A 27,201-nucleotide genomic window follows, 5' to 3' on the forward strand; every position below is an offset into this window, starting at 1 on the left:
GTGATATTTATACCTTGGGTTTTGTCTGTTCCTGTGCATTCAGAGAATTTCCCGGTGCCGTACCCAGGTGCTCCCAGGCTTTTCTCTCCCACACCCATCCATGGATTAAAGCTGGAGGGTGCAGGATGCTGGAGTGGCCCCACAGGGCACTTTCTTGCTTGAAAAATATGAAGATCAGGGGGCTTGGAAATATCTGTGCCTGTATCCTCCCAGTGCATCCCTCCACGGCAACCTCTTCCAAAGGGCACCATGATGCTCCACATGATAATTTATTGTCCAAGGACAAATGTGACGAATGATCCTTTGCTGTTACTGGTGTCACCTACAATGTCTTTGCTTTTTTTTAATAAACATTTCTTAGCACTACGCCTGGGGCATTCTGGATGTGCTGTGCGGTGCCTGCTCTGGTGTTATGTTGGGTTTCCCAAGCTTTTTTCCCTTTACAGACCCTATGGCCAAATTGAAGGTGGATCCATGGCTCAAATCCTCCAGGAGAGTAAGAGTTTACAGGTATTTACTCTAAGAGTTCACTCACAGGTATTTACTCTAAGAGTTTACAGGTCCTGTGCCACAGAGAAGGGGCTGCCCAGTGCCAGAGACACCAGGCCCTGCTCAGGACAATGACAGAAGACACAGAGGTCAGGGAGTTCTCTGGGAGCTGAGCTCACTTTATTGCCTGTCAGCAGTGACACCTTCCAGCCAGGAAGTGACCCACAAGACCCTTCCCATCCCCACCCCAGGACAGGAGACCTCCTACAGACCTTGTGGGATCCCAGGAGGTGTCCAACACCTTCGCCCAGGGCAATACCAGCACTGCACTTGAGCCAGGTGTCCCATCTTCCTGACCCTCCTCTTTTTGAGCCCAAGGTAAATCTGTGCTGGGGAAATGACACAGCCAGAGGCACAGGAAAACCTCAAATTTCCCCTCCACAACCAAGGTGATCAAAGGCTACCTGAGCAGCAGGGTGCAGGTCCCAGCAGGTGACAGCTCCCCCTGGCTCTGCTGCTTCCAAGGAGGAACCAGGACACTGGAGCCATCCTCCCTCCTCTCCATGCTCTGCAGGAGCCAGAAAGGACACGAGAGGCACAGCCAGGTCAGCCAAAGCCTGATGGATCCTTGGACATTCCCAAGGGAGCAGCTCCCAGATTAGCTCACTGGGGTCTTTCCTGGACCATCAGCTACTCATGGCCACATTTTCTCTTTGCTCCCCAGTGAGGGTAAGGATGACACAAATTGCTCCTCACAGTTTATAAAGCATCACTTGGAGGCTGCTTCTCATTTCCAGGTCTTGGTGCCTGGTCAGCTTGAACCCAGCCAGCTGGACACTGGCCCTGGCCAGGGGTCTGTGCCTCCAGCTCTGTCCAGTCTCATGAGACGTGTCTGACCTGGTGCTTGTTTGGAAGACCAAGGGCTGGCAACTAAAACAGGAAAATATTTTGGATTCTTTTTAAAACCAAGTTCTGCACCAGGTCCAGATTCCAGGCTTGGCTCGGGACAAGTTCATCTTCTGGCAGCACCCCCAGTGCCAGAGAGGACTGCATGGATGGCAAGACCATCTCCATGGCTTAAAATACTTAAAAGCACTGGTGTCCTTTATTTAGGCACATAAGCAAGAGTCCAAGGCTTCAGTTCAAGGGCTGAGGAGCCAGGTGGGCAAGTGAGGTCTGGCTGTGTCCTGGTGCTTCTCCTACCCTGTGGTGATTGTCCAGATCAGGAGGGATCATCAGTGTCCACCCTGGACAGGAGATGGGCGACCTGGGCCTTCTGTGGGCCGGTGATGTGCTGAGCCATCTGCACGATGCAGTCCATGGTCAGCTCAGGGTTGGCCTGGAGCAAGCTGCAAGGCACAGGGCAGAGAGAGGCTAAAGTGAGAACTGTCTGGTCTCCACCACCTGCTGTTCCCATCCCAGGGACCCCTTCTCATCCCAGATCCCACAGCACTCACCTCCGGATGTGCTTGAGGATGTAATCCCGCTTCAGGTACTTGATGTTCTGCCTGATGGCTGACTGGGTGCCATCCTCCTCCTGCATGTGCTTCTCCAGCCACTCCACCACCACCTGGTTGTTGTCCCAGAGGTAGCCCTGGAGAAAGCAGCACTGTGGGCAGGGGGTTCTGCTGCCTGCACAGCCTGAGCCCTCCCTTCCTCCTGGAGCCTCAAATCCAGGCCATGGGATTTTTCTTCCCTGATCTGCACCTGTTTGCAAACCACTTAAAAAGCAAAGAGGTAAAACATGGTTCCTTTGCATGTCCTGCTTCCTGAGGAAGGCACAGCAACCTGAGTGTCATTTGAGAACAGCCCAAATGCTAAAAACCCCATTTTTGCTGTGGGAAGTAAAAAATGTTTATTTGTGGACTAATTTGCCATCACTGAGCACCAGCACCCAACTGGAGTCACCTGATTTGAAGAGCCAGCCCCAGCCCAGGGCTGCTTCACTGCCCATGCTCACACATTCCCATCACACACTGAAACACTACTGACACTTCTGAATGGTGGCAGAGCAAGCTGAGATCCCTCGGGATGCGCTGGCTGGAGGTGCCTCAGGAAGCCGGGGCTGGGGGTACCTTCTCAGCTCCTTCGGTCTCCATGAACCAGCGCCGCAGCATGGACTGGATGTGGATGTGGGTGAGCTCGCTGTTGGCCTTCAGCACCTCCCCCTTCACCATCTCCTCCAGCAGCAGCCGCCGCAGCCGCCAGTAGAGGAAGGAGCGGGCGCTCTTCCACTCCAGGATGTCCTGGGGAAATCGGAGCACAGCCCGGGTTTGCCGGCGGCTGCTGGCTCCCGGCTCCGGCGGCATGGAGGGCAGGGATGTCACAGGGGAGGGATTTTCCCCCCACCTTTGCCTGTCACCTCGGAGCCCCTCCCCGGTGCCCGGCTCACCGTGATGACCCCTTTCTCCTGCATGCGGCCCGGGGTGTCGTGCAGGTCTGCGAAGCGCACGGCCACCTGGTGGTACACGGGCAGCAGCAGCTCCTCCCGCGCCTTCAGCTGCTGCTCCAGCTGCTTGCGCTGCGCCTCCGACAGCTCGGGGGAGCCTGCGGGACACAGCGGGCTGAGCAGCCCCCCGGTGATGCCACCAGGGTGTCGCCTCTATGCTGCCACATCAGCCACCATGCCCAGTGCCATGGCTCTCTCCTTGGCACGCTGACACCAGAGCCATACAAGCCACAAAGAGGTCACACCACACTCAGTGCCTGCTACATGAAAGGGGAGATGGCATTTGCAAGGATTTTGTGGGACCATGCTGTGGCAGGCTGGAGGGACATGGGGGCAAGGAGCTCCTGATGCATCAGGAATCGATTCAACGTGGCCATGGCCATCCTTCATCTCAAAGCATGGGAGAAGACCCCAGCCCCATTTAACCCATTGATGGAGCCCCCAGGAGATACCAGGTGTTCTAAAGTACCACCACATCCTCTCAGCTCCACCAACAGAAAAGACAAAATGAGTTTTCCCAGGACACTGGTGGTTGCCACCAAAGTGCTTGAGCCTCATGTTTAACTTACCACCACCAATGTCCACAATCCCAAACTCCCTTTCCTTACCCATCTGTTCAACAAGCTTGGCATAAACTGTATCAATCCTTCTCATGGTCTTCACTAGATCCTTCTTTCTGAACTTGATCTCCACTGTTCCTCCAGGCTCCAAAATGCCTCCCCTGGAAGGGAAGTTTGGTAAAACAAGGACTGGTGTGCATGGGAGAATAAATCCTAGGACAAGATGACACACACAGGTATTTTGGATGACCCACACAGGTGTTCAGGCTGCTGACCTGCTCTCCTTGTCAGCGTAGAGCTCCACGTGCAGGGGGTTGATGGTGGAGTCGATGACCACCCAGGAGCCGCCGCGCAGCTCGGCGTGAGGGGGGATGTACACCAGCACCGGCTGCCTGAAGTCCCGCAGGCTGTCCACGATGAAGGCGCCAAACTTCAGCATCTGGTCGTACATGTCTGAAACACAAAGGGACTCAGGGGCTGGGTGTCCCAAATGCCACCGTCCCAGCCTGCTCCCAGCTGCCCAAAGCCACCTTGTCTATTGGAGAGACAAAGCAGCCTGCAAAACCAGCCAGCAGGAAGCCACCAACTCCTGGGACTTCTGCCCTGTGATCCCCCATGACCTCCTCAGCCCAACCCAACCCCACATCCCAGAGTGCTGCATACCCTGGTAGGCTGGGCCATCTCAGGACCCTGTGGGGTGGAAGGGGTGACAGAGTTTTGTCACACACCATGGGAATGTGGGCATCCCAAGCACAGGTACCTTTCATGCCGCTGGAGAAGCCTCTCCAGTTGGCAAAGATCATCAGCGGGAGGTGCTCCCGGTTGAAGTCCCGAATGGCCTGGGCTGTTTTAAAAGCAGAGTCTGGGAACCACACCTGTCCAGCCTGCTGGATTATCTGGAAAAGACAGTGAGCAGCTGAGACTGTGCCAGTTCTTCCTGGCATGCTGCATGAAACAGCTGCAAGAAAACAAACTGCCCCAGCACCCTTGATTTCACCTGAATTAAGGAAAATTATGCCCAAGGATCATGCTGAGCTATTACTCCTCCCTTCCCCCCAGTTCCTCTCAGATGCCACCTGGCCCCAGCTGTACCCCACTCACCTTTGCCTCTGAGTCCAGGTTGGCAGGGTCAGCAGGTATTGTCACCTCCACGGTGCGGGTCTCAACAGCGATGACACCCACAGGGAGACCTCCCAGCCTGTGGCAGGGCAGGGTGGGCTCAGCAAGGCCTGTTCCCCTCCACCCCAGCCCCACCAGAGAGCTGCTCCCTCTCCACCATCCCAAAAGCAGTGCCACAGACAGGGATTGAAGGTGAAGGGCCACACATGCAGGATCCCAGCTGCATCCCCTGCTCCTGGCAGTACCTTGCTCTGCCAACCACCACGGTCTGAGCCCACGGCTTCATGATCTCCATGAAGCTGCCCTGGTCGAAGAAGCCGCTCTGCCAGGTCCCTTTGAGAGCTGCAGAGCACAGGAAAACATGGAGTGGTGCAAGGGCAAGCACTGAAAGGTTCCTGAACACCAACCCACAGCCAAGAGCATCTTCTGCACCTACAGGATGCATTTGGGAGCAGTGCTGCACAGGCCTTGGGTTGTTCTCACTTACTTCTCACTCTCACTCACTTACTTCTCCCTGCCAGCATCCACCTGGGGTCATAGGGGACTTTGGAAGGGACAAAACCAATTTCTCTTTCAACAGGGTCAACTATGGCAGTGACAGGCACTGGGCTCTGGTTATCCTGTAAGGGAGACCCCGAGGGCAGGTCACCAGCCAGGTATGGGTGACATCCCCCTCCTTCCCCCCTGCAGCACCCTCCTACCTTGGGTATGTATGAGAGCCACTGCAGGATGGTGTAGACCCCCTCAAAGTCATCTGGGACAGTGACATGAGAAACACCATTGTTATGCATGATCTGCACTCCTCCCAGCTGGTTGTTGGATGTGTAAACCTCCCGTCCCAGCACCTAGGGAAACACATGGGGCTCTGCTGACACAGGAGCTGCTCCCTTGCTCTGTTTGTCAGCCCAAGCCCCTACACAGGCAAATTCCCTCTAGGCTGAGGCAGAATGTCCACCTCTATCCAGGCTGATGTTCCATGGGACAGGGAAGGAGCCCACACAGGGAGTGGTGAGAAGGACAGTGCCATGGAGGACATGCAGCCAGAGCTTGGTACCTTGTTGAGAGCTGTGACACCTGTGAGGATGATGTGGGAGTTCTCCACCTGGATGACACGCTGGCCCAGCCTCACCAGGTAGGCACCGATGCCGATGGCACGACAAGTCACCTGGGCACACACAAAGGGACACCTGGGGTCACTGGGGCTGCAGCACACACCTGGAGAAGGATGCTGTGAAGGGCTTGTTGCATCCTGTCACCCCTCCCATGGTGACTTTAAGAGCCAGCAGGAGAGAGGGGAGGAGCAGAGAGGGGAAGGGCCCCACTGTACCATGCTGATGGTCACTATTTCGTCATAGGCACGGGAGGACTCCCCAGCTATGGTACCAGCTGCTCTCAGGTTTTCCACCCCAAATCCATTGTCCTTCCCAATGATGTCCAGCAGGACATACCTGCAGAGAAAGTGGAGCTGTGGTCTGGGAAGCACTCACTGCATGATGTGCCTGGCAGGATGCTGAGGTGGAAGCTGCATCTTGGTGGGGTTAGGGCACAGCTTGCAGTGGCTCTGTGTGTCTCATGGGATATGGGACTCACCTGGACTCTCCACCTTCCTCCACATGCTCACAGCGCACCGAGTTCATGGCGCTGATCCTCGTGTAGTCCTGGGGAGTCAGGTACAGGTACCTGAACCCCTGCAAGGAAAGAGGAGAAGGATAATTTATGGAGCCCCCCACACACATGCTCACATGGCACATGGTCCTTTCCCAAACCTATCCCAAACCATGCTGTGCAGCAGCTCAGGGACCAGAGCTGAACAGAGCAGCCATGCCAGCACTGGCACCTTCACCTCCACCACGTGGGAGAAGCCAAAGGAACCACCCCCATGGTGCTGGGTGCAGGTATGGTCTTACTCCTGCTCTAATCCCACAACCTGACATCCCACTTTTTCTGCTCATCCCTTCCCCAGCTGGACCCTCTGCTGTTTCCTGTGCTGCAGGAGGGGAGGTGCCCACACACCTTGAAGGGCTCAGCTGGGTCCACCCAGGCCACCTGGAACATGTGTTTGACCTCCTCAGCGAAGCCGATGCGGGCGCCGCTGTTGGCAGCGATGTAGATGCGGGGGATGCCCTCAGCCCGTGCCAGCTCTGATGCCCTCAGGAACACCAGGTCCTCCTCAGGCCCAAAGGAGCCAATCTTGTGTGTGATGTCGTTGCAGATGAGCACAATGTCCCGGCCTTTGGGGTACTCAGGGGTCTTCAGCTTCATTTTGAAAGCAACCATCCCCACCTGCCTCGAAACGGCACAAGGTTACACAGAAGAATCTCCAGAGAGTCACAGAGTCATTTACAGAATCACAGAATTAACCAGGCTCAAAAAGACCTCCAAGATCACTGAGTCCAATGCTTGACTGATCACCACTTTGTCAACTAGACCAGAGCACTAAGTGCCACGTCCAAGAGACACAGGGGCTGAGCTGCAGGTGGCATTAACCATCAGACAAAATGGTTGAGGAGCATCTCCCAAGCTTTAAACACAGCCAGATTAAGCCACCAGCCATTCCCACCTGCTTCCTCTGCCCAATTCCAAACAATTCCCTGCTACCTCGTTCCCTCCAGGGACCCTGTTCATCTGCACAAGGTGCCCCTGAGGGTCCAGGACCAGCTCAGTGTAGGTCATGATGTCCTTGGGATACAGGTCCGAGGAGCCCCACAGCTTGAAGAGAGCCTGTGGAGACACAGCATGTTGCTTGGAATGGTTTAGCTTGGAAGAGAACTTAAAGACCATCTAGTTTCAGGAATTCCAAGAGCTAGGAATTGGTTTAGAAATGTTTCATATAACCAAAAATGTTGGAGCTTGGGCTCTTTTTGTTTTCTTTTGGCAGCCTGAGGAGACGGACCTTTTCCTCAGGTGGGAATATTTGGGGATAAAGAGCAGTAATTTGGAGCCTCTTTCTGCTCAGCCAGGCTCACCTGCCTGATCATCTCTGGGAAGTCATACACATAGGTGGTGCCCAAGGACTGTGCCTGGAAGCGCTTGGCCTGAAGCAGGTCCTTGGTGACATAGGGGGTGTTGATGAGCATCCCATGCTGCGGCCCGTGCTTGTCCCCATACGACTGGAACATGATCTGGAGAGAAAAGCAGAGCATTGTTTGCCTTCCCTGGATGTCATGGTGACTTTTTCTGGAGCACTGCTGAGCCCTGCTTGGTCAAGGTGATTTTCCACTCATTTTTTCACTATTGAGGGGACTATCACACTGATGTGCTGCCAGTACTAGTGACACCCTAACACTGACCATCACCTCCAGCACTCAAAACTGCCCAGCTCCACACCAGCATCAACTCAAGGAACCCAACTGGGTGAAGCTCAGCACATTTTGAATAAAGCACCACCCCAACTGGATGCAGACAGATGGATGAAACCAACCCAGCTGTGGGAATGCTGTTGGAAGTCTGGGGGTTCACAAGGAGTTTTGCAGAAGCTCCCCCAAAGCTCTGCTGGAGCTGGCAACTCTCAGGCAGGCATGGTTGGGTTCCTGCAGTCACCACTGGGGTTACTCACGCTGCCAGTGCCAGGGTCCTTCACTTCCTTGTAGAGGCTGATGTCCAGGTAATATCCGGACTCGTTTGTGAGGAAGAGGCGGATGGGGATGGCGGTGGCAGTGGGCGTCAGGCGGATGTTGATCTTCACCTCAGCCTGCAGCACACGCAGCTTCCAGAGGCGGCTGCCGTAGCGCATCACCATGGAGCGCACCGACTCCTCGATCTGCACAGGGGATGGCACAAAGGGGGGGTTGGTGACCTCAGGGACAGCACTGAGCACACAATGCCACGGCTGGAGCAGCCCTGTTGCATGTCCACCCCCAAACAGCCATTTTGGATTTGCTTTGGGTGAGTCCCTTCTGTCTCTCCATGGGCCTGGTGCTGATATCCACCCTCTCCACTGGGGACAGGGAAAGATGGTGGGGGCTGGCTGCCCATCTGTGCACAGGGCATGACAGAGAAACTTTTCCAGGACAGAGGAAGCAGGACCCCCAAGAAACACACCTTGGACGGGTCCATGATGACGGTGGGCACGAAGTTGAGGAAGATGTGGTTGCAGTCGGTGCGCACGATGGTGTTGTTGAAAGCCACCTCCAGCTCATCCATGGCCTCCAGGAGCAGCCGCTCGCCCTCGTTCTGCAGGTACTCGAAGGAAGCCTCCTGTGATGGAGCAGGTGGCTCAGCAGGGGCCAGGCCAACCCCGCACCCTCACTGTGCCCCAGGGTGCCACCCTGCCTTGGTGATGAGGTCGGAGTGGCGCACGATGGCGCGGATGAAGAAGCGGTAGTCGGTGGCCTCGGTGCCTGCCTGGACCTTGGCAGCCCCCAGGTACAGGTGCATCTTGTGGTTGGCACAGGGGATGGCCGTCAGGTCGAAGTTGCGCATGCGGCTCAGCTCCAGCTGGAAGGCGAGCGCCGGCTCCAGGTGCCGGTAGATCCGATCCTCTGCGAACTGCCGGGCACAGCCGTGAGCCAGGGCCGTGCTGGAGCCGCGCCGGCACCACTCCCACGGGATCTTACCTCGTCCCTGGCTCTGAACGTGAAGAACTTTGGGAATTCTCTCTGCAGCAAAAGGGAGAGAGAAGGCAATGTGAATAGGCCTGGCCCACAGAGGATTGTTGATTCTCCATTGATTGATTCTCCATTAAAAAAAAACTTTGCAGGCTTTGTTCTCCCCCAAAGAGAAAAGGGCGGGGAGGGATTGATTAGATTGGATTTAGGAAGGAATTGTTCCCTGTGAAGGAGGTGAGCCCTTGGCACAGGCTGCCCAAAGAAGCTGTGGCTGCCTCATCCCTGGAAGTGTCCCAGGCCAGGTAGGAGAGGGCTTGGAGAAACCTGGGACAGTGGAGAGTTCCACCTCATGGCAGGGAGTGGAACAGGATGAACTCTAAGGTCCCTTCTCACCCAAACCACTCTGGGCTTCTACTCTGTGAAGGCTTCTAAAGGCACCTTAAAGCTATGGAGTGGCTCTGCAGGAACCACGTTACTGGAAACATGAGCAGGATAAAGGATTATACAGGAGATGAATCACTCATTGAATTGCTCATTAATTAATTCCCAGCTCCTGAAGCACAGTGGGTCCATCCATCACTCAGTGTTGTGTCTGTAAGGTATTTATAGATGTCAGAATCAGAGCTGCACTCACCTGCTGGGCAATGAGGAATGTGATTCTCCGGAGACCATGTTCAACGAGGATCTTTTTCTACACAGAAACAGAAAATGCCGCCAGTTAAGAGAGCTTAAACATATCCACCAAGGGAGCAAACAAAACCTAAACTGCAGCATTTTGGGGTGCACTGCATGGAGAGGAGGCAGTGTCCTTGGGTACAGTGTTCTGGCTTGCAGAGTTAACAAAAAGAGGGTCCAGTCCCAGCAACAAACCTTGGACTGGGCAAAGGCTCTGAAGATGGGCACCAGCTTCTCATCTTCCGCGTGGTCAGCTGAGCAGAGCGCGATGTTGAGGATGTGGATTGGCTCCTCATGGATGTTCTGGCAACAAAACCCTACAGTCAACCCTGGCCAGCAGCATCAGTGCTGTCCCAGCACCACCTGGGGACACCAGCAGCAGCTTCATGCCCACCTTGGTGTCCTCCTCATCGTAGGTGGTGGCCTGTGCATCACTGAGGAGCTCACTGTTCAACGAGTTGGAGAAGCACCAGATCACTTCATCAAAGTTCCTGCCCAAACAGCAGAGGTGGGGTCACAAGCCAGCATGTTGTGCCCACGTCCTGCCTGAAGGGACAGCGCCAGGAACCCACTGTGACAGTGCGACAGGGACACAGGTACCAGCACAATGGCCCCACCATCCCACAGCAAACCCACAGCTCAAGAAATGCAGCTCTGGGCTCTGCTGCATTAATGTTCAAATCTAAGCTGTGCCATGTAAGCTTTCCCCACGTTCCTCATGTCCCCACAAGGTTGTTGTACTGAGAATACCCAGTCTGCAGCTACGCTGGGAACTGGAGCTGCCTCTAACACCACCCAGCTGCCCCCAGCTGTGGCTCTTTCACCCCAGTTTGCTTTCCAATGACCCAAAATGCACAAACACTGGCCAGGTGTGTCCCTGCATCTCCACCTTTTGAAGTCCTCGAATCTGCGGAAGGCCACCATGACTCCCATCCTCTGGCTCCCAGGGCAGAAGCCGCTGTCCATGAAGAGCTCAGTGCTGTGCCGGGCCAGGTCAGGGTTGGTGATGCTGACAGGGATGGATATCCTGCCATGGGGAGCAAGTGTCAGCTCTGGGGAAGGCACCGTGTGGGACCACACAGCTCCCATAGGGGACCCTGACCTGGAGAGGGCTCATCCTGCTCCATTGGCAATGGGACAGTGTGGTGGCAGCACCCACTTTGCACAGAGGGAATAATACAAAGCTTTGTGAAAGGCTTTGTGTCCAGGGGAGCAGGACAGGTGTGTGGCAGGGACCCCTGTACCTATTGGGGTGGGAGCAGGGCAGCATGAACTGGAACTCCACGAGGCAGGTGCCATCAGAGAGCTGCTGGTGCTGCAGGCTGTGCAGCTCGTAGGCGATGTACCCCCGCCGCACGTACACCTGTGAGGGGACACAGGAGGTACCACCTTGCCCCTGCCACCCCTGGGCCCCCCATGCCACCCTCAGGCCCCACTCTGTGCCCCCCAGGCCTCACCTCCAGCGCTGCCATGCGCACCACCCTGTTGGTGTGGTAGAAGAACACGGGGAGCACATCAAAGATGGAGGTTTCTGACAGGATCAGTTTCTGCGGGAAGAAAGGAAAATTTAGGGCAAGGATGAAGTGAGACTTCCCTGCTCCATTTAGGTGCAGGACTGGTCACCAGGGTGCCATGGAATACCCAGCCCACCATGGGGAAACCAGAAGAGTCAGACATGGATCCACACATCTGTTCCCTCCCAAATGGAACATGGAGCAATGCATAGAGACTGGGGTGCACCCCCTCCTCTGCTCCACACAGCCACTACAGCAAGGTTTTGAATGATTTTTAGTTGTTTTTAAGACTAAACCACTTGCAGCCAGACCCCTTCCCTGAAGTCACCCAAATTCCCTCTGGAAAAACACATAATTCCCAACCTTCAGGTTCTCAGGGCAGTACTCATGTCCGTACATGTCGATAGCAGAGATGAAGATGGACTCAACCTGGTTGTGCCGCAGCTCGTAGGAGGGCATGTGAGAGGCAATGAGCACCTGCCAGGGGAGAGAGGAGCTGGGAGCACAGGGGACAGGGATGGGGACAGGAATGGGGTGGCACTGCATGGTGCTGGCTGACCTGCCGGGCCCTCAGTGCCACTTTGGAGTGCTCGGTCTTGCTGAGCTGTGTCAGCTCATGAAGGATGGTTGTCAGCTCATCTGTCAGCGTGGGGTCACGGCCACACAGCTGGTCCTGCAAGGTCACAACCACCATGGCTCAGCTCAGGCTCCTCACTTTGTGGGATGGCTTCGTCCTGCATCCCAGCCCCATGCAGCCAAAGAGGACAAGACCCAAGGGACTAAAATGGGCTCTCTTTGACCCAAGCATAGTCACAAAACACCACAGAGGGAAGATAATTAAAATAAACCGATAACGAGGCACAAATGGACACTTCAAACAATGCAGAGCTGCCTTGACTCTTCCCTGCCACCAGCCTTTGCTCCTGGAGTCTCAGGCACAGGCTGTACTCACAATTAACATGATCACCAGCTCGTTCTTCTTGGCCACCTGGGCATGGGAGAAGATGCTCTCCACCACGGGGGTCATGTTGGGTTTGCACTGCTCCCGCAGGCTGATGACACACTTGTCGTAGTGAGCTGTGGGGCAGGGTCTGGTGAGCCCTGCAGCTCCTCCAGAGAGCCCTGCAGCTCCCCCAGAGAGCCCTGAGCCCTCACCATGCTGGAACTGTGTCTCCACTTGCAGGTAGCGCCTGAGCAGGTCCAGCACCACGGCCTTCATGTAGCCCCGGATGCCACTGCGGTACCTGGGGAGCAAAGAGCCCATCATGCTGTGAGGAGGTGGCTGTGGGGGGACATGGGGGTCACAGACAGTATGGGGCTCACCTCTGCACCAGCTGCACCAGGCTCTGGGTGTTCATGAAGAAGACCTCCCGCTCAGCCTTCCTCTGCAGCGTGGCTGCATGGGTGTCCAGCACGTTGGCGATCTGTGGGGAGAGGGGACAGGGTCCAGGGTGGCTCAGGGGCATGAGGCTGCCATCTCCCCCTTTGCTTACTCCACCCAGAGCCTTTCCCTTGGCTTTTTTTTCCCAAAGTGAAAAATGCAAAGTGACAAATGAATATAAAAAAGAAAGGCACACACAGAAGCAAATACACATACAAAACCAAACACACATACAAAATATAAACCTCCACATATTTCCCTCACTCATTTCATTTGTTATAAAATCTTGGCAGCACAAATTGAGGTAGGAGCTCCCAGCTGGCTCCAGTGCAGAGGATGTGAGCCCCCTTTGGCACTCACCTGCTGGCTGGGGAAGCGGCAGAGCACAGAGGTGATGTTGCTGGCATACTGCGCCATCACCTTCCGGATGGATTTCTCCACAGCCAGCGGGATCCGTCCCGAAATGCTCGTCATGATCTCCTGCAGCTCCAGCAGGGGCAGGGCAGGGTCCCGCAGGGTCTTCATCAGCTGTGCCACCCACTCCTTCACCTGCAGGAGCAGAAGATGGTGCTGCTGGACCTGCCCTCGTGGCAACTGGGTGGAACCCATGGTGCCTGGCACCCACCTTGGTCTTGAAGTAGGGCTCGGGCAGGCAGTAGCCGTTCATGACGTTGGTCAGGTTGTCCAGAACGTTGCGCAGAACCTGGTGCTGCTTCTCACCAGTGATGGGGAGGGTCTGCTGGGCTGGGAGTCCCCCTGTGAATGGATTTGCCTGGAGAGGGCAAAGGGAGGTGGGCTGAACTGTTGTTGTTGTCAGAAACAGAGCTCCTGAGAGCTGCAGCTGCCCCAGAAACCCAGCACAACCCATGCTTTGGGTCAGGTATGAGGAAGCACCTGACATTAAGCATAATGGATCTGCCAGTGTCTCATGATGAAAATAACATGGAAAAACTGGCGATTTTAGTGCTATAAATGCACTTTTTAGTGCATGTGAGCTCCTGCACATCGAGGAAGCAGAGTGGAGCAGCACTTGAACCCAAAGACAGCCCAAGGACATGGCATGACCTTCACTGTGACGCCCCACTAGAGCAGCTCCTCCATTTTGCCCCATAGGGAGCATTCCCAGGATGCCAACTGGGAGCTGGCAGGAGGGGATGGCAGCCCCTAGGAGACTCACAGGCTTCACTTTGGAGGGATCATCGAGCTGGAGGCGGGCAATGACACAGCCAGCCTCCAGCAGCGTTCCCGGCCGCTTGACGTAGTTCAGCTTCCCCGCCTCCTCCACCGTCAGCGTCATGATGATCTTCATCACCTGGGAAGGAAGAGACACGGTCACTGAGCCAGCAGCACCAAAAATTCTGCTCCTCCAGCTCTTCTGCAAAGCTCACCTCCATCTCTGCATAAACCTTCCCCTCGTCCACGTGGCCGCCGTCCTCCACCATGTACTGCAGCAGCTTCCCCGCGCACGGTGAGCGCAGCACCGTCGGGTCCTTCTCCTTCTCGAAGGTGCACGTTTTGTTGCCGATGGTGATCCGGTACCTAAGGGACAGGGGAAGGTGTCACCAGCCAGCTGGTGGCCATAGGGGAGGGGGAATGGTGGCCCTGGCAGGGGGTACCTGTCAATCTCCTCTTTCATGTAGGTGGTGTAGCTGCAGCCGTCGTAGGAGAGCAGCAGCCCACCGTCGTTGAGGCGGTGCACGTCGATCTCGATGTGCGTGCAGTTCATGATGACCACGTAGGTGGTCAGCGACTGGCGGGCCACCTGCGGGCAGGGGACACCGTCAGTGCAACCCCAAAACACACTGGACAGCAAGGCTAGGGGCTGAGGGGGCACCTCCCCATGGGCTGCTCCCATGGGATAGGGCTGTGCTGGCAAGGCAGGAGGCACAACCTCAGGCTGCACCCAGGAGCTGGTCAACTCTGCCCAGAGCTGGTTTAACTCACAGCCCAGAACTGGTTTAACTCAACTCTGCCCAGAGCTGGTTTAACACACAGCCCAGAACTGGTTTAACTCAACTCACAGCCCAGAACTGGTTTAACACACAGCCCAGAACTGGTTTAACTCAACTCACAGCCCAGAACTGGTTTAACTCAACTCACAACCCAGAACTGGTTTAACACACAGCCCAGAGCTCATGCAGCACATGGCTCGCTTGCCACTTTCATAGTGAGTAAGGAGTTTTGCATGAAGTCCAACTAATTTGGTTTAAAAGCAAGAAAATGAAGTCCCTTAATAACTCAGGGCAACGGGGTGTATGAAAAAGTTTGTCAGGTTAAAATGAGGTAATTAAGTTATGAGGTTATTAAGCTCATTTTTACGTTGCCCATTTTTAAAGGACAGCTCTGTATTCATTTCAGTTTTCTCCCCTGGGACAGAAGCATGTCCCTGACCCCTTGAGAAGCACTGTGGCTGGTTTGGGTGGAGCACAGCCCTGTCCTCACCTGCAGAATGTACTTCACACCCTCATAGAGGAGCTCCACATCGACAATGTTCAGCAGAGAGGCTGCTGGCAGCACCTGGCCCCTGAAAAACAATGGAGGGATCAGGCCCCAGGGAATTCCCAGCCTCTCCAAGCCTGTGGGATGTCAGCAGTGCTCCCAGTCCTGGTGGGAGGGCACAGTGGTGACCAGAGGGGACAAGCATCAGCTTTAAGTGACCCACACGAGCACCATGCACAGCCAGGTCTGGAGGGAGGCCAGGCACTGGGAAAACACTCAGATAAGGCACATGGGAGAGCCCTGGGAGTCCTCCAAGGCTGGAGGAATAACCTTGATACTCAACAACAAAAGCAAACTGCACAGCCAAGCCACTTCCCCTTGAAAACTGTTTTCCCAGCCAGGGGAAGCCTTTCCTACTGTCCAAACTGATAACTGAGGATCCAGATACTCCTGTCCCTGCATGTCACAGCACTACTGTCACTGAACTTGTAAAGCAAAACTGGAAGGAAGATGCCCCAGAACAACACTTAGGTCTCCATTGTGACTGCCCCAATCCTGGAATTCCTCAAGGCAAGGTTGGATGGGGCTTGGAGCAACCTGATCTGGTGGAATCAGATGATTCCACATGACTGAGCCCCCACCCTGTGCAGCCCCCACTCCGCACCTCTCCAGGGTGTGCAGGAAGTCACTCATGCACTCTCTGAAAGCAGCATCTGCCACGTTCAGGGCACCACAGACAACCCCCAGCATCGTGTCTGGCTTCTCTGCCTGTGGGGGCAAAACCAACAGGGTTTGGGTTTTACCCCAAGGGAGGGGAGTGGTGACCCCAGGGCATCACCCCCACCTGCACTTTCTCAGCAATCAGGTGGTCCAGCCAGCCCGTGTGGATCTCGTTGTTCTGGAAGCTCTCTGTCTCCAGCAGCTTGATCAGGTACTCCACCGTGGTGCGGAAATCCCCACGGATAGACAGCTCCTTCAGGGCCACCACCATGTTCCTTTCAGGGAGAGAAGTCCTTCATTAATGACTGAGAAGGTGGCACTTGGCTCCCAGCAGAGGGAACTGGGGAGCTTCAGGGCCTAGGGTGATGAGCTCCTGAGGTGATGAGCTCCTGAGCCCCCAGCACCTTTATAATCACTGCATGGTTTGGGTTGGAAGCAACCTTAAAAACTCTCTTGTTCCACCCCCTGCCATGGACAGGGACACTAGATCAAGTTACTCCAAGCCCCATCAGCTCGTCCATGAAACTGCTGCTCAGTTCCTGATGGACACTGCTGCTCATGGGCACCAAGCAAGGCTCGGCAGATGACTTCAACATGCCCTTGAGAAACAGGTGGATGAATTGGGGCTGTAGGACCACCACAGTCCAAAACATTCTGGCTTTGGCCAGACAGCCAGGTGCTTAGCACAGCAGCACCGCTCTGGTCCTGTCAGATAAAAACCACTTTTCCCAGCTCACACATCAACTGTGACTCCTCCCAAGGACACACGCCCTCCAACTCATCCCGCCACACTCACGAGGTGGCCTCCTCCCGGTTCTCTCCCCATGAGAAGCAGTGTCCAAACTGGGAATCAGCAAACTCGTGCAGCCCCCCGGCTGCTGCCACGCTGAAGTACCCCCAGACGTTCTTGCTGCTGCGGAAGTTCAGCTCCTGCACCGTCCCCGAGCTGGGCTTGAAACCCTGAGCCAGAACAGAGCAGAGATGGAGGAACCAGGATTGAGAATCCTGCAGCAAGACAGGGAAGGGGAACCCCCATGGATTGCACCAATCCCATGAACACTGTCTGGCTGGGGAGGACCATGCCCAGCTCAACCCCGCGGGTGGCAGAGTCCCTTTGTCTCAGCCCAACCCCAGCTCACCTCCTCGGGGTTCTCGCTGGTGATCCGGGCAGCAATGACGTGGCCCCTGGGCACGGGGGGGTTGGAGGGGCTGTGGAAGGAGATGGGGGTGTCCCCCCAGGGGCTCTCCCCATACAGCACCCGGATGTCTTTTATCCTGTGCAAGGGGATGCCCATTGCAATCTGCAGAGAGACAAAGGCCTGAGCTGCCAGGGAGACACCGACAGAATCTGAATGGAGAGCTCCCAACGGGAAGCCAGAGTAGAAGGAAAGCTGCCACACCTCTTTCACCTGCACCCTCCGTGCTGGGATATGGGGCAGCTTCCCTCTGCCAGGCTCCAGCCCAGTGCTCTTCCCTCAACACCCAAACTGCCTCCTCCAACACCCCTGGAGCGAGCCCTGTGTGCAGCTACCTGCAGCTGGGCAGCCGGGAGGTTCACGTCCGCCACCATCTCCGTGCACGGGTGCTCCACCTGCAGCCGGGGGTTCAGCTCCAGGAAGTGGAAGCTCCCGTCCTCCCCGAACAGATACTCCACGGTGCCCGCACTGACGTACCCAACCATCTGCGCCAGGCGGACAGCGCACTGCGGGAGAGGGAAACCCCTGGGTCATGGAATCCTGCCTGGGAAGGGACCCGCAGGATCGGCATCCAGCTCCTGCTTGTGCAGAGGACACCCCCAAAACCCCACCGTGTGCCTGGAAGTCCAAACGCTCCTTGGACTCTGGCACACTTAGGGCTGTGATCACTTCCGTGGGGAGGCTGCTCCTGTGCCCGACCAACCTGGGCAGGGAGTCCTGCTCAGCTCAGGACCCCTCCCTTCCTTAAAACCCCAATAAACGCAGCCCAGTTTCCCATTAAAACTGGGAAACCCAGCCCTCAAGCTGCCCTTAGATCAGGCCACCCACCTTCTCCATCATCTCGGTGACAGCGGGGGCAGCGATGGTGGCGGGTGCCTCCTCAATGATCTTCTGGTGGCGGCGCTGGATGGAGCAGTCCCGGCTGAAGAGGGAGATGGCGTTGCCGTACTCATCTGCCAGGACCTGCACCTCCAGGTGCCGAGCGTGCTGCGCCAGCTGCATCAGGAAAATGGGGGATCCGGGCGCCTCCGCCTGCACCTGCGGCCGGAGGGAGGGTCCTGCTCTGGCATCACCGCCCAAAATTCATCCCAGGATGGAGGCAGAGGTGCGGCAGGAAGTGGGAGGTGCCCCGGGTGGGAGCAGGACCCTGCCAGGATGGGACAGGAACAGGGATGGGGGTTCCAGGCACCTCTCACCTGCCGGAAACTGGCACTGAATTCCTCTGCTGCCTCCACTTTCCGGATGCCTTTGCCCCCGCCGCCTTCTGCTGCCTTGATCATCAGGGGGTAGCCGATCCTCGTGGCCACCTGAGAGGGTCAGGGATGGGGTGACTGTAGTGTTTTGGACCCCAGCACATCACCCCGACAGCCCACACAATTCCAGGCATCCCTGAGCAGGGTTATCCCAAGTGACATTCATTCAGTGGGACAAACTGCTGCTGGCACAGCCTTGTGTCACTGTGGTGTGTGCTGGGAGGCCAGAAGAGCCAAGGCAGGCAGGCTCTGAGGAGGAATCATGGTGGGCAACAGATAAGCAGCTGCCTACAGGCTCAGCTTTACCTCCAGGCCTTCCTCCACGTCCTTCACACAGCCCTGTGCGTACGTCTCCAGAGGGATGCTGATGGTCTGCTGCTGATTCTGGTCCTCCTCGGACCACTGAGCCACCAGACCTGCAGATATGGCCAGGGCTGTGGTCACCACCAGGGTGGCACAGCTGGGGTGGCATGCTGGGTGTCCCCAGGGAGCTGAGGGTTCCATTGTTTCCCTTGTTTCCTTGCACTTCATCTCCAAAATCCCCCTGCCCGAACCAGCTGCTGCAATGGGGTCCCCAATACGTGTGGCCAGATGGAGCAAGGACCCCCATCCTGGTGCTTGTTTTGGGGGCAAGGAGAGGCAGGGAAGAGGGGAGCAGGGAGAGTATGGGGGCTGTGAGGAGGCACTCACCACTCCCACTCCACGGCAGTGTGGGGATCTCCAGGGTCTGAGCCACGATGGTGGAGGCAACTTTGTCCCCCAGTGCCCACATGGCATCACTGGGGGGACCTTTGGAGAGGGAGAGAAGAGCTGAGGGGGTGCTCAATCCACCAGCCCATCCCCACATCACTGAGTTGGCCCAACAAGCCTTCTGCAAGGACTAGGAATGTAGGACAGGAACCTCCCCAAACCCACTGCCCAGCTCAGGACTGGGAATCCCACAAGGTCTGCTCCCACCCAATGTTCCTCTGTGAACACTGCATCAGCCTGAACATTACAGGGAAAACCCAGAAAACAGCAGGATTCCTGGGAATGCCCCAGGAAACCAGCCTGAGGACTGCCACTCCATGGGCTGGGCATGCCAGAGGCACCAAAGGGGCACTCCCAGTGCAGTGTCCCTGGCAGCGACTGTGAGTGCACACACCAGCCCAACTCCCAGCACAGAAAAGCAGTAAGACCTTACCTAGGAAAGCTATCCCATTTTTCTGCAGCAGCTCTGGCAGCTTGTGGTTCTCTGAGGCGTGTCCCCAGCCAGCCCACACCGCCTGGCACAAGGAGAAGCAGCAGTGGGTGGCATCTCCCACCATGCCCAGCTCCTCAGCACACAGGGACATCACCCCCCTTGCAAGGAGGTGGGAGCCACACAAATGCTCATTACCTGGACTGGGATCCGTTTGGAAATGTCCACAATCAGCTCCACGTTGGCGTAGTTGTTGTTGTTTGTCCCTCCAGGGACTGGCACGTAGTGATCTGCCATCTTGATGTACTCTGCAAGAGAGCACGGGGAGTGGTGGTGAGAGCCAGATCCCTGAACCAGATCCCCGAGCCAGATCCCTGAGCCAGATCCCCGAGCCAGATCTCCCTCCCAAATCCTCCATCCCAGGGAGGCTGGAGCAGGGAAAAATTTATTCCTGGATTTGGCTGCGCAGGAGTAAACTGTGTGACTCCAGGCTGTGCAGAGCCCTCACGTGCCAGGCAGGAAAGGGCTGCCCTGGCTCAGCCACAGGCAGGGAACCTCCTTTTTGGGGATATTTTCAAGAATTACCTGCGTTAGCCTTGAGGTCCTCGGGGGTGACCATGACCACGAAGCGAATGGCGCGCTCGTTGCGGAACATCTCGTAGGCCCAGCGGCGGATGGAGCGCATGCACTTCACAGCAGCGATGCCATTGTTGGCAATGAGGACCTGGGGACACAGGGACAGGGGGTGGCAGGGTGAGCCCTGGCCTTGCTACCCCCAGGGATGGCAGTGTGTGGTAATGCTCCTCATTCAAGGTCACCAAATGTGGTAACGTTCCTCACTCGTGGTCACCAAATGTAGGAATTGCAGGCATCCCCGACATGGGAAGAGATGAGAATCTTGACTCCTTGTTTCAGAAAGCTGATTTATTATTTTATGATACATATATTATATTAAAAGAAAATTATATATTAAAACTATGCTAAAGAATAGAAGAAAGTATTTCATCAGAATGCTTAAAAGGAATAGAAAAGAATGATAATAAAATCTTGTGATTGCTCACAGCCTTGACACAGGTGGCTGTCATTGGTCATCAAGTAAAAACAATTTCACAAGCTGGGTAAACAATTCTCCAAATCACATTCCAAAGCAGCAAAACATGGAGAAGCTGAAGCTTCTCAGTTTTTCAGGATAAAAGATCCTAATAAAAGGATTTTTCATAAAATATGCCTGTGACAGCAGTGCAGGGGCAAGGGGTAAGTGTGGAGCAAAGCAGGGGGAGTGTGTCAATCAGGAGCTGCCATTGCTCCAAGCCTGGCAGACACAGGACATTTGGGCAGTGCTCAAAGATGTCCCTGTGAAAAACAGTGACCCCCTAGCCAGGCACAAGCAGGGATGTGTGGGGACAGACCTTCTCGATGACACGGTTGCCCCCAAAGCGGGTGACGAACTCGGCTGGGGAGGCAACAGAAAAATCCCGCTGCAGGTCCATCTTCCTGCGGGTCCTCTTCGTCAGGCTCAGCCCCGACATGCTGGGCCTGTGGTGGGATGTGGTGGCTGTCACTGAGCCCAGGGCCACCCCAGAGAGCCCAGAGCCACTCCAGTGAGCCCTCCCCCAGCCCCAAACCCCCTGCAGAGCCTGTCCTGCAAAGGTCACCAACCATGTCTACAATGTGACTCAGGAAATTCTTTATTTGTGGAAGGATGGAAGAATAGCACGGATACTGCTGGCAGCACCACCTCAAACCCTGCGTGGCAAGAGCCACCGTCGGGCTGTCGAGTGTCACAACATGTCCCTGCAGCTAAAGGTTTGTTATTTTTAGCCACAGCAGAGCAGCTGGAGGAGGCAGGCAGCAGCATTTGGCTTCCAAGTTGTTTCTTCTGGATATATCAGCTGTGCTCCCATGGGAGCTTCCCAGTGAGCTGCCCCACATCCAAACTAGAGATTTTGGAGGGCACCCCCTGCCCTGCTTCTTGCCGGTGGCACTGCTGTCACACAGCCAAGGACACTCACTGGCTCTCCTCCCTCAAAGGGAGCAGGACTGGGGACATCACCTTGTGGTTCTGAGGAGCACCTGCACATGTGCACCCCAATTTTATTTATCAACGGCAACGTACCCACCACAAGCACCCACCCTCCCTAACTGGGACATCCTTATCCGACCACGCTCCGGCCATCGGGGGTTGCCTTCCGTACCTGATGCCGCCGCTGGGCTCCAGAATGTCGCTCACGGTGGTTGGCTCGGGGACGGTACCGGCCACCCCGGCCAGGCTGCTGCGCCGCCGGCCCACCTTGAAGGCCGTGGCCATCGGCTCATCATCGGAGGAGTTGTCGTCGAAGGAGCCCAGCACGAACTTGGCGAGGGCCGGGCGGCGCAGCGCCGCGGGGTTGTACACGGCGAGCTGCTCCTGCTCCGAGCCCGCCCGCCCGGCCCGCGGCGGCGGCTGCCGGCCCGGGGGGCTCTGCCGGCCCGAGGGGCTCTGCTGGACCGGGGGGCTCGGCATGGCTGCGGGGCTCTCCTCCGGCTCCTTCTCCTGCTCGGACCGAGAGCTGGACATTTTGGCCCAAAGGAGCAGCAGCAGAGCGAGCAGGAGCAGCGCAGCCGGCAGCATTCACGGGCCCTGGGGGACACGGAGCACGGCGGTCACGGCTGTGCCGCTGAAACCACGGCCCCGTCCCGCAGCGCCCGGTGCCGGCCGCCCTCAGGCGGAGCGGAGCTCCGTGAGGAGCCGGGGGGGTGACACGGCCTGGCCCGGCCGGCCCTCACAGCACCCTCAGGATGGCGGTTCCTCACACGGGGGGGCGTTGAACGGGACCCCCGAAGCGCGGTGAGTGCGGTGGATTATCCCCGTCAGAGTGGGCATGGGGGTGAGGGAAAAGCGCCTCACTTTCCCCTCAGCCCTCTCCCTTCCCTCAGCCCCCCCAAGCTCCCCTCAGCTCCTCGCCCTCCCCTCAGCCCTCGCCCCCTCACCATGGCTACCAGCCCCGAGCCCCCTCCCTGCCGCTCTCCCGGGTCACTGCAGTGTCAGCGGTCGGTCCTCGGTCCGTGTGTCCATCTGTCCCTCCCCGCTGTCCCCGGGCCGGAGCCCACGCGGTGCCAGGGCCGCCCCAAGGGAAGCACAGGCCGCCCTCCCTGCCCGGCTGTTCCCGTTTGGTCTCACACGTGACGGTCACGTCAAGCAGAAATATTTCGCTGCTAACGCGTCTGGAAAAGTTCTGCTGGAGATGAGGGTGGAGGGAGGGAGGGAGGGGGACACCCGATCCTTGGGGGACAAAGGTGCCCTGGCCCTGTGCCTGGTCACGGGGATGAGGACAAGGACACGCTCATGGGTTTGGTTCCCTGGGGGGAACAGGGACTCCCCATTCCACCCTCCCCGAGTTAAAATACCAATGCAAGATCATGTAAACAAAGTCATTTTTATTTAAAAAAACACACTCGGAAAAAAAAAAAAAACCCCAAGCAAACAACATATACAGCAAGGCCACAGACAGTGTCAATTCACTGGCGATAGTGTTAGCTCAGAGAGAACACCAGAGGAAGGGTTACAAGGATATTCTATAAAAACTGGTGTGATTTCCAAAAAAAAAAAAAATAAAAGCTCTGAATTTCCATTAAAGGAATTACAAAGTCGAAGATGGGCTGGAAACCCAGGAGTATGAAGTCAACACCTCTCCCTCCTGGAAATCCTGACAGTTATTGCCAACAGTAGGTGGAAACTTTAATTTGCTCCCAAAGTGGCAAAGCACAAACTTCCATGTTTTAAGATCTTAAAAAGATCTGAAGTAATTTGCAACTATCAGTCCCTGAACTGGGAGATGTCAATGAACAAACCTTCGCTGCTGCCATCAGCAAATACCCCCAGGTCCTTGGTCAGCACAGCTCACCTGTCACCCAGGTGATTCTACACCCAGGAAGAAACTAAAACCTTTGGATTTTCCTGTCTAAATGCCAACAAAAAATTCAAAAGCATTTCCAGGGGTCTTGGTCACAGCCTCCCTGTGGCTGAAGGGAGGATTTATCCCGAAATCTTGAGATCATGGACACACCAAGCAACACTCCTGACCCTGTATTTTCTTTACAGCCTTGAGAAGCCGTTTGTGTAATAAATCTGTAGCAAAAAGCTAAAACCAAAAGCCTTTTCCTCCCATGGACACAGCTCCATTCCCCCCAAAGAGGCAAACTGGATTTGTGTGGGATGGAGGAAGCAGAGCATGCACAAAAGCTGAGCAGCTCACTAAGAACTGACATCCCTTCACCAGAGTCTGAAAATAAATTCTCATTGCCACAAAGGCCACAAATTAATACACAACTCTGGTGTTTGGGATCTTTTTTTGCTTCAAACCAGGCCAAGATCTGTTCCAGCAGCAGAGCTGTCCATCAAACACTCCCACACACTCTCAGAAAATAAACCTTAAAAACAAAAATATAATCTGAAAGTTTGGAAATTGATCAACACCATCTCCGAAAGTTTGGAAATTGATCAACACCTGAAGAGGAGTTTTTCAGAAATGGCCCAGGGGCTGCTCCCAAGCCCCAGCCCCAGCTCAGAGTGCTTTCCAGTCAATGGGCTTCTTCCCAGATTTCCTGAGGAATTCATTGGTCTTGGAGAAGTGCCGGCAGCCAAAGAACCCTCTGTTGACAGAGAGGGGCGAGGGATGAACGGTCTGCAGGACGTGGTGACGCTTCTGGGGACAGCAGAGGAAAACACTTGTTAGATTTGCAGGGTTTTGGCTGCTCCTGTTCCAGGGCAGGTGATTTACCCCCATTCCTCCTTTTCCTGCTCCAGGGCAGGTGATTTACCCCCATTCCTCCTTTTCCTGCTCCAGGGCAGGTGTGATTTACCCCCATTCCTGCTCCAGGGCAGCTGTGATCTCCCCTTACACCCCCTCCTGCACCAGCCTGAGACCCAAAGAGAACCAGCCACAAGCACCAAGACTTCTGTCCCACTAAGCAAAGCCATAAATGCCCTGGCATTTCCCAATTGCTGTCAAGCCACCAGCAGATTTCATATTGATTCATGACCCCTCAAGCTAGGACAAAACAGCTCTGTCCTTGTGGGACAACAGGAGTTACACTTGCTCCAATCTTCTTGCTCAATTCTGGCAAAGGTTAAGCCGGAGCAGAAGCAGAGCTCGACCTGACAGAGCTCAGGCAGGGAAAATTCCCAATTCTGTAAGGGAAGTGCCCTCTAGTGTCCAGCAAACCGAGTGGGGAGGAGAGGGAAGGGCTGGGGAGCAGGAGGTGTACCCACCCTGTCGATGGAGCTGCCTTTCCTCTGGGCATAGGCTCCCCAGAGCATGAAGACGAGCCCGTGCAGGTTCTTGTTGAGCCAGGACACCACAGCATCCGTGAACTGCTCCCAGCCCCTCTCCTTGTGGGACGTGGCCTGGTGAGCCCGAACCGTCAGCACCGCGTTCAGCAGCAGCACCCCTGGCAAACAGAGCACACCCAGAGGGTCAAGCAAGGGTTAATCCATCCCTGCACTGCCCAAGGCCGGGCTGGATGGAGCTCTGAGGAGCCTGGCATACTGGAAGGTATCCCTTGGATAAGCTTTAAGCTCCCTCCCAACACAAACCATTCTGAGATCCAAATTTCTTTTTTTTCCGCTGAAGCAAATTTTCATTTTAAGAAGTGATTTTCTCTCCTACAAGTGGATTATTTCCAACCACAGGGCTGGTGTTTAGATAGGATTTTTTCCTGCTCCACAGGGCGCACATCACTGAGGGTCTCTGAGCTCACCTTGCTTGGCCCAGCCCGTCAGGTCCCCGTGGCCAGGGTGGGTGAAGCCCTCAATGTCCTCAGACAGCTCCTTGTAAATATTCTCCAAGCTGCAAACCAAACCAGCAAAAGATTGTTAATACAACAAGGAGAAGCAGCACCAGTTATTCCTCTAAGCAGGCAAGAAAAGCATTGATTTTAATCTTATTATTTAAGATAATAAAGCCATTTGCAGAGGCAGGGCAGCAGTAACTCTGTGTGTCTGCCTGGAAGCTTTAATGAGACTGAACATGGAAATTTACATCCAGACTATCACCAAAACTACACAGAATTATCCTTCCAGGTAATGCACAACACAAATCTAAGTAGTTGCAAACCGCCTCACGTCAATTTTTGCCAGCCCTGAGCACCACAGAACTGCAAATAATTAAATAACAAAAGGGATTTTGTACATTTTCGTACCTGGGAGGAGGTGGAACAGGTTTCTGGACACTGAAGCAGAGCCCATGAGCTTGCTTGGGTCCATGGTATGGATCTTGTCCCAAAATAACAACCTTTACCTGAAAGCAGACCTTGGTTAGCACTGAATTTCAACCAGCATTACTGCCCAGAGAGTGAGGGAAAAAAAGTTTATAAATGAGCTTTATCTTCAAATAGAGATAAAGAGGTGCCACAAACCAATCCCTCCAAGAAACTGAAGCTAAATCCCAGATATCTCATCGCTAAAGAGCACAGAGCCCACCTAACACTAGGGATTAACATCCCTATGGCTTTGCTGCCAAAATAAAGACTATAACTAATATAATTTGAAAGCAGAAGACCAACGTTTTCTCAGTCACAAAAAACCACCTTGTTCATTTCCAAGTAAGTTTCATCCCATTTCAGCTGCATGCCACACTTGTGGTATTTTGACAGCTTTTATTGGAAATAACATTACCTTGTGTTGTCTTATTTTCTTAATAGTCCTTAAGAACAAGAGATGTACGAGATCAAAAAACTATGAGCTAGGTTAAGCTGTTAAAACCAGAAAAAAGATCAAAAGGCCCAGAGGAAGTTCAGTGGCTTGTGAGGGTAATAAAACAATAAAATCACGGTTTGTTATCAGACATGAAAGGGAAGGCTGGATTTATGAGTTAGGTGAGCCAAACAACAGCACCCACACTTCATGGGATCCAAGTTTAAGTGACAAAACACTGAAGGAACGAGTCTGTGCACCCACCCCGCACCTGCAGGGTTTTAAACTGCCCTGATCAGCTCAGAGAGCCCCACACCGCGGCTTTACTCACATCCCAGATGTCGCACATCTGCGTCCAGGTGAAGACCTGCTCGGGGGGCGGATACACCGTGTAGCGCTTCCTCTCCTGGGCCACGAACGCCATCAGCTGCGGGGACAGCGGGGGCTCAGCGGGGCTCAGCGGCCGCTCGGGGCGGTGCGGGGGGATCGGGGAATGCCGCTCACCTCCGCGAAGTAGGGCTTGGAGAACTCCCCGGCCAGCTGCCGCCGCCAGCTGTCGCCGAAGCCCGGGGGCACGTTCCGCTCCGCCAGCAGCTGCCGCGCCGCCTCCTTGTTCCTGCGGATGCGCTCCTGCTGCTCCGCGCTCAGCGCCGGGCTCGCGTTACCGTCGGCTTCCTTCGCCTTCTTGGCGGCGCTCACCTGGAAGCAGCGGGCAGGGGGGGAGCTGCGGAGGGTGCGGGAGGGCAGCGGGGACAGCCTGAGGCGGGAGTGCAGCCTGGGGCGGAGGAGCGGCCCAGGGCGGGAGAGCGGCGCGGCCACGGCGGCACCGGCCACGGCTGCAGAACGCGCGACCACGGCGGCACAGGCCACGGCTGCAGAACGCGCGGCCACGGCTGCACCGGTCACGGCGGCACCGGCCACGGCTGCAGAACGCGCGGCCACGGCGGCACAGGCCACGGCTGCAGAACGCGCGGCCATGGCGGGACACGCCCCGCCCAAGGGGCAG

The 27,201-nt window shown here is 55.7% G+C and overlaps 2 protein-coding genes across 2 annotated transcripts; both read right to left on the minus strand.

The window, feature by feature from the left end:
- Window positions 1–647: 647 nt before the first annotated feature.
- On the minus strand, window positions 648–22,654 carry ACACB (acetyl-CoA carboxylase beta). The gene is made up of 53 exons (XM_063172869.1): window positions 22,493–22,654; window positions 21,718–22,142; window positions 20,932–21,058; window positions 20,108–20,246; window positions 19,721–19,830; window positions 19,526–19,607; window positions 19,033–19,131; window positions 18,649–18,758; window positions 18,286–18,396; window positions 17,918–18,127; window positions 17,425–17,595; window positions 17,033–17,194; window positions 16,690–16,853; window positions 16,018–16,168; window positions 15,838–15,941; window positions 15,177–15,258; window positions 14,351–14,496; window positions 14,123–14,273; window positions 13,912–14,046; window positions 13,360–13,506; window positions 13,095–13,283; window positions 12,677–12,777; window positions 12,509–12,597; window positions 12,306–12,430; window positions 11,913–12,026; window positions 11,717–11,830; window positions 11,297–11,386; window positions 11,084–11,202; window positions 10,729–10,866; window positions 10,234–10,330; window positions 10,035–10,142; window positions 9,799–9,855; window positions 9,174–9,215; window positions 8,890–9,105; window positions 8,659–8,814; window positions 8,174–8,377; window positions 7,584–7,739; window positions 7,216–7,338; window positions 6,631–6,900; window positions 6,208–6,305; window positions 5,945–6,065; window positions 5,672–5,782; window positions 5,319–5,462; window positions 5,126–5,237; window positions 4,863–4,959; window positions 4,600–4,696; window positions 4,259–4,394; window positions 3,774–3,951; window positions 3,547–3,659; window positions 2,882–3,036; window positions 2,565–2,735; window positions 1,947–2,083; window positions 648–1,838 (listed from the first exon to the last, which is right to left on the minus strand). Exons 2-53 carry the CDS (start codon window positions 22,131–22,133, stop codon window positions 1,712–1,714), a joined length of 7,122 nt encoding a protein of 2,373 aa, XP_063028939.1. The 5' UTR covers window positions 22,134–22,142; window positions 22,493–22,654; the 3' UTR covers window positions 648–1,711.
- A 270-nt stretch (window positions 22,655–22,924) lies between these two features.
- On the minus strand, window positions 22,925–27,173 carry UNG (uracil DNA glycosylase). Its single transcript, XM_063173484.1, has 6 exons — window positions 26,700–27,173; window positions 26,527–26,622; window positions 25,703–25,800; window positions 25,262–25,350; window positions 24,774–24,952; window positions 22,925–24,207 (listed from the first exon to the last, which is right to left on the minus strand). The coding sequence occupies exons 1-6, from the start codon at window positions 27,171–27,173 to the stop codon at window positions 24,067–24,069; spliced, it is 1,077 nt and encodes a 358-aa protein (XP_063029554.1). The 3' UTR covers window positions 22,925–24,066.
- Window positions 27,174–27,201: the final 28 nt, after the last annotated feature.

The sequence above is a fragment of the Melospiza melodia genome, chromosome 20 (assembly GCF_035770615.1).
Source record: "Melospiza melodia melodia isolate bMelMel2 chromosome 20, bMelMel2.pri, whole genome shotgun sequence".
Taxonomy (NCBI): Eukaryota; Metazoa; Chordata; class Aves; order Passeriformes; family Passerellidae; genus Melospiza; species Melospiza melodia.